At 40.3% G+C, this 6,367-nt stretch overlaps 2 protein-coding genes across 2 annotated transcripts; both read right to left on the bottom strand.

The window, feature by feature from the left end:
* Positions 1 to 594: 594 nt before the first annotated feature.
* LOC145491539 (uncharacterized) lies at positions 595 to 2,209 on the bottom strand. The gene has a single exon (XM_081470784.1). The coding sequence runs from the start codon at positions 2,001 to 2,003 to the stop codon at positions 1,428 to 1,430; it is 576 nt and encodes a 191-aa protein (XP_081326910.1). The 5' UTR covers positions 2,004 to 2,209; the 3' UTR covers positions 595 to 1,427.
* Positions 2,210 to 2,513: 304 nt separating this feature from the next.
* On the bottom strand, positions 2,514 to 4,744 carry LOC145491540 (uncharacterized). Its single transcript, XM_081470786.1, has one exon. The coding sequence runs from the start codon at positions 4,331 to 4,333 to the stop codon at positions 3,779 to 3,781; it is 555 nt and encodes a 184-aa protein (XP_081326912.1). The 5' UTR covers positions 4,334 to 4,744; the 3' UTR covers positions 2,514 to 3,778.
* Between the last annotated feature and the right edge of the window lie 1,623 nt (positions 4,745 to 6,367).

Genomic DNA, 6,367 nt, shown 5'->3' with positions numbered 1-6,367 from the left:
AGACCAAAGGTGGAACTGAACCGTGGTATAGATATCTCTTTGGGAGGGACTTGGCCACAGGAGATATTTGGCCTCAAAATCACCATACTTTGCTATGCCATTTTACATGGGTAGTTATTAGCTTACATTGATTGACAGGTAATCAATCAAATTACATAAAACTCCCGTACATAACTCATGTAGGACTAATCTACACTCATGTATAGCCACAATTGAATTGGATGAATTGCTCAGGTTTAAGAGCCCCCTACTTTTACCCTCATTTAGTGTAGTATTTAAAGAAATTTATGTGAAAAAAGTTGGGGGGTGGTGTAGCTCCCCCCGGAAAATTGCAATTTTGAAACCGTTTTGGCTTTTTGAGTTATTGGGTATGCCCTTCAATCTGGCCAAGTTTCACTGAAATCGGTGAGATGGCATGTATCACCTCTGCCTGGTCCTCTGGTGGACATGCTCTTAAATGTTTCTCATTTCCCTGCAAATTCTTTCAGGAAATCAAATTTCCAGGCTACTAACAAATTCAGGATTCACAGGAAGAAAACCTAATCATTTTACCGGAAAAAATAAGGCCACTCACGGATCCATATTGTGAAGGTATCTGTAAAGAGATGCTTTAATAGTGAAGACTTTCCACGGCCAAAAAAAATCCTACTCAACAAAACTAACACTCAGTCTTAAATAAAATAATGGCAAGCTCCAAAAACTATTCAACGCACATAAATAATATTAACAGTTTAAGAGCATAATAACCATGCAGAAAACGCAGGCAGTTTTTTTTTCATTGAATTTTCGTAACCAAAACAAAAGCTTACTGATTTCTCGAAAACTGAATCACCCATCACTTCTCATTTAAACCACATTCCTGAAGGGTCGTTGAAAGTTACCCACTAAGATCTTTCAAATTACACACAGCTATATCATTTTCCTGTTCAAATGATAAAAAAATGCAGTAGCTAAAATGAGAAAATTAAGCTTATTTACATGATGACTTGCAATAAATAAGAAAAGAGCTAGGATGGAATGTTTTGATAATTTCAATTACATTTAACTTTTCAATCTGACAGCTGATTTAAGCAGCTTTTCATCATAGATGATTCTCGCTTTACAATCAATCACTGCCAATTGCTAAGTGTCGGTGAAACGAAACCGCTTTCATTGTCAGCTAATATGAATACTACTATTCTCTCCATCACGGAAATTTTCTATCCGATAGCGCGATCCACGTAAAAGAAAGTTGTAGTGAAGTCTGATATTTAAGCTTGAGCTTAACTAAAAATGTTGTACACAAACTTGATCCAAACACGTTATGTTCAAGGTCTTGAAAGGAATTAAGTGCTTCTTGATCTGTTGTAGCTACAAAGCTTCTGGTACCTTGAAACACTCGGGTGTCTTCACCGCAAGTCACGGGCAACCTCTTGAAAATGTTCGTCTCATACTGTGTTAGCTACGTACTCCATAGTGGCAGATCTGTCGTATCTTGGTTTTCGGTACCGCAAAATTGGAATAAGCCCGAAGAAAATATAAAACAAGCCAGCAAAAACCAAAGCATAACCAACCGATATCCAAGATCTTTGCTTCGACAAGAATGCATAGTGGAAGATCAGTGAAAGAGCCGTGCCGAGTAGCAACATCACTAGTCCGGCGAAAACCACTTGCCAACCACGACGCCGCCAAAACGACGAGAATTCTCGCCCAGTGTTCACGTCTGTTCCATCTATAAAAAGTCGAAATCCTCCAAAGTAGTTCGTCCACGACAGAGAGTTGTAAATAAGCAAGAACGAATGGCCATCTTGTTCCCACTCGTACTGGCCGCCACCGCAACACAGGGGACTGCACGGATTGTAAGTCAAACCGTGGTGTTCCAATTCGTGCCCGTTCACGTAGATACGGTAATCTTCACAAATACAGCCGATTTCTCGGATTAGCTGAACTGTATACTGTCGATATTCAGGACCAACCTTGAGGTTTTGCGCCCAGGTACAAGTTGTTTTACAGCAGGAAGGCATCTCGTCGGGACTACAGCAAGTATCGTCCTTCGCCTGAAACTTTGTAATCAATTTCGGATTAAAAGGTCTTAAGAAACCCTTTGCCTAGTCGCTTTTCCTTTATCTGCGGGTTTTCTTCGAACCAATGGCAAGTTGAAGTGTAATTACGAATAGTTATCCGCAAACCAAGAACGTAATGGTGATCGATGATCAGTATCCCAAATGCAAATAAAAATGTACAGAGCGTGACAACTTCCCTCGCAATGCATTTGTGTTAATCCTTGGTGCGTAACGCAACCAAACCTTTTACTTTTTCATGGAATTATTGTTCATGTGAAAGTCAAAAAAGCCTTTGTAGCCAATACAAGAAACTGTGAGCTGGACAGTTGTCTTTTGCTCAAGAGAATAAAACAATCCTTGAATTTATGTATCATCTAAAATTTCTTCCACAAAACAAAAACATAATTAGAAATGAATTGGGGGCAATTTTCCTAGACATTCACCCGCGCTACCTTTAAATTAGAGAACATTAAATTCGTTTTTTGATAATTCTTCCAGACCTGTCGGCTCCGAAGTTTCATTTGACGTCCCTCCGGAGTTTTATCAGAAATCACTGAAAAAAGTAAGAAAATAAAATAAAAACACACGTAAGAGACTCTCTCCCGTTTTCGAAGAAAATGCTGGTTTTCACTAAGGGTCGCCATAAGGCGCTACAAACAGCACAGCACCTTTTGTGCTTAGTGAAAAACAGCCTTTTCTGCGCCAAGGGGAGAGACAAAAGGCGGTTTCTAAGCAACATCTTACTGAGTCTGTGAATGTTGATTGCGCTAACCAGCCTAAGTACTAGTAATATAATGAACGTTTAATACAATGAATTACACAAAGTCGATGAAGCACTGAACGCTTGAAACGTGTTTCGCGCGTGCTGGTTCCAAGCCACCCGTTTAACAGATTATTGTGGAAATATAATAGTTATCTTGCATATGAGGAAATAAATAATTCATTGCTTGTGGTTGAATGTGGCAAAGGCGCGATATTCTTAACATATTACTAAAGAGAATTTTCATCCGTGGTTAAAATAAACACGGTTTTATTGTGATTTCTTACTGTGGAGGTCTTTCAAAAGAGGCGTTGCTGAGAACAATAATTAAGGCAGGCATCTTTAAAGGCGCCGTTCGCAGGTTTGAATGATAAGAAAGGAGTACGGTTTCTAAAGAGATGGAAAGAAACAAACAACGCTTATCTTTTGAACGGGCTAAAAGGCCGTAAACGCGCTTTATAGTGGTATTGAAAAAAAGGTTGTTTACTTTACGTCTCTTTTTAACTGCACGCTTTGCTTCACATAGTTCCCTGAATATTCTAAACACTTCACTGCGCCGTATATTTGCATGCGTTTTACGCTGTGTCTAAATTAAATCATAAATTTAAATGACTGTGCAGAAATGGATTGTGATCGCGAAACAAGTGTGAAGTGCGACCCTTTTAATTTTTTTTTTTATTTATTTATTTTTCTCAGTTCCGCGGTAGATATTTCCGTGTTGTAGACACGAATTCCACGTAGGCAATGTAAACAAGTTCATATTCTTAACATTTCTCCGTTCGTGACAACATTTCAAGTATTTTAATACATGTATAACCGTGTTTAACGGCGATGTTATGTCGTTTGGATTTTTCGCTAAACTCACAGCACAAGTGCCGTTAGTTTATGATTTGTGCTGTGTCATCACATCTTGTTTCTTTCTCTTCTCCGTAGCATTTAAATGGTTTGAATAAGTAATATGCGGTTTAAAGTTTCCTTACACCGTGTAAACTGGTCCGTAACGATTAGAATGTATCGCCACATGCGATGTTAAACCCTCCACAATCTTTAACAAGCCAAAGATTAATAAAACCCGGCCTAGGAGTTCCCATAAGACAAAATAAGGCACGGTGTCTTCGAAGTATCTTATTGATTCCAATAAGATTCCAATCAACACTTCGATTAGTCCAAAATAAACCAGCACCCATCCTCGCCGCCTCCACAACTCTGACGGAGTGAGATCCCTCTCGATCTGTAAACCATCGATTAGTAAATGATACTCAGTCATGGACCAAACTCCAGGCACTACCATCAGTAGAAATGAACGGCCGTCGAAAACCCAGGCGTGTTGTTCGCTTCTACTACACACAGCTAAGCCATTCAGGCGCTTAAATGTTGTGTGATGAATTTGCAAACCGTTCGTAAATATGCACAACTCTTCGCCGCACCATCGCTTAAGGCGGACTAATTCTACAGAATAATGTTTCTTTCCTGAGATAAAGTTGAAACTTTTTTCCCATTTTTTGATGGTTTTCCATAAGCACGCTTGCATTTCTCTAAGATTGTCACTACGCAATTACGAACGACCTCCGCAATGCGTGTGGCTGAGGCGGCCAGATTATTGTAATACCTGTCACGTCATTCCCAGATAACAACTCGTGACGACAACCTCTTCCAATCATATTTGTCACATGAGCGGCCCCTATCTACAGTATCGTAGCTTAATTAAGCGATGCTGGCAATGGCTTGTTTTCGCGATTTTTTTTTTCTGTTAATGAACTTCATCGTTATACAACAAAAACTTTGAAACTCTTTTTTTTCCTCTCCGTCTTTCTTTGACCTTCTTTACCTTGGTCTCCACAGATTCGAAATTATGTTTATGCATGTCTGAATAAGCCAAATTTGATCATACAAGTTCAACACACAACAGAAAGAGAACAATAATACATAGGGAGAAGAATGAATAATAACACGTGAAAGCAACGGTGCTGTTTTGTAAACAAGCTCCGGATTTAATACAATTTGATGGTTATGTAAGTAAATAATATACAGTTACGTCCGCTTATACTCCGGTGGACTCTACACCCGGAAACTGGCAGGGTATGATCTGTCAGTGTGCTTGTCAGTGTTCGAACTATTTTCAGCTCAATTTGTAAAAACAAGAGTCCATTATAATTATAGACTCGGACATGTAAAGACAGTGTTCAGATTGTCAGTTCGTCATCTCGGCACACACTGGTGTCCGAAAAAGCTGAGAATTTGGTCTCCTCGCGTTGCTTTCAGTTGAGAATTTGAAATGGGCTAAGATGTGTAGTGCTCGTGCAAAGCCGTTGTACTGTGGTTTGCGTAGGGCTAGGTCGTCTTTCGCCCTGCGCGTTTGCGTTTCTGCCGTAAGCCGGAATACATTAGGCGCGCAGTTTGGTTGCTCCTATACACTCCACGTACGGTCCACGCGCACCGCCCACGACCGCTCAATGAAGGAACCTGTGGACGTGGAGTACCAGGCCCCACACCTTTTCCCCATGCGTAGGCCCCACCTGCTATAACAAGCCTGACACTCAGATTGGTCTGTGAGATAGGGGTCGGATTAATCAGCATCCTGGTCCTCAAGGTTGGGGATTCCGTATGGGGCTAGTGACCTCGATTCACTACCCCAGAAACCTTACAACTGAAGCTAATGCTCAAATGGATCCCGGCGACAGCAACTCCTGTGAAATCTGCCCCGCTCCGCTGACCATCGATCGACTGGTTTGCAATCTTTATCAGTGCCGACATAGTAACCATGGAAACCAATCAGTCACTCTTTTGTTCGCCAAACTTTTGGTTTCTGGGATCAAACCTTGCTAACCAGTTGAAATATTTGATTTGACTTTTCGACTTCATGTAGATTTAAACAAGAGAGGATTAATTAAGGCTAAAAATAGTTAATGCCCCATATACAGGCCTTGTTCCTCTTTTAACACCACTCCCAGCTTCAGAAATCCCAGCAGGATCTAGAAAGTCAATCCTGTGACGAAAATTTTGCTCATGTAGATAGTCCAAGTGGGTTAACAAGAATGATCATTTTCCATCTACACAACGCGCGTGATAAGATTATCCGCGGCAAAACTGAGCGCAATCTCTAAATTAAGCCAGTGATTATCTTAGGCATAAGGCCTATATGGCTTATATGCAGGATTAACTCTCTTATCCCTTTTAAAGCATTTTTTCAAAAGTGTACAGGGGCTTTAGAGTTGGGTCGTTTTCCTCGGTAGCTGGACGAGAGATACACTGTAACCTCCAATTTGCTCCTTTTTGCATGAACTGTAGCCTGTTCATGAATGAAATTCTTGACTCGCTTGCTTCATAAACAAGCAGAACTAGACATAATCAAAATAGTTACTAAGGAAAATTGTCATAAACGATTTGGGCCCAATAGTCTCGAATTGAGTTACTGGTAAGCACGGAGGAATTTTAATAATACTTTTCTCACCCTTGCCGGAACCTGCAGAGCTCATATTTTATTCGAAAGCTGCAGGTGCAGATCAGAACACCTGTACAGCTAGCTTTAAGATTACAAAAGATTGTGCCATTTAAAATAAACCTT

Source organism: Orbicella franksi, chromosome 6 (assembly GCF_964199315.1).
Source record: "Orbicella franksi chromosome 6, jaOrbFran1.1, whole genome shotgun sequence".
Lineage (NCBI taxonomy): Eukaryota > Metazoa > Cnidaria > Anthozoa > Scleractinia > Merulinidae > Orbicella > Orbicella franksi.
Note: the sequence above shows the minus strand (reverse complement) of the source record. Positions and strands in the feature narration are given on the sequence as shown.

Excerpts from the sequence above, each read along its gene's own strand:
- LOC145491540 (XM_081470786.1), bottom strand. The coding sequence starts at position 4,333 with ATGCAAGCGTGCTTATGGAAAACCATCAAAAAATGGGAAAAAAGTTTC.
- LOC145491539 (XM_081470784.1), bottom strand. The coding sequence starts at position 2,003 with ATGCCTTCCTGCTGTAAAACAACTTGTACCTGGGCGCAAAACCTCAAG.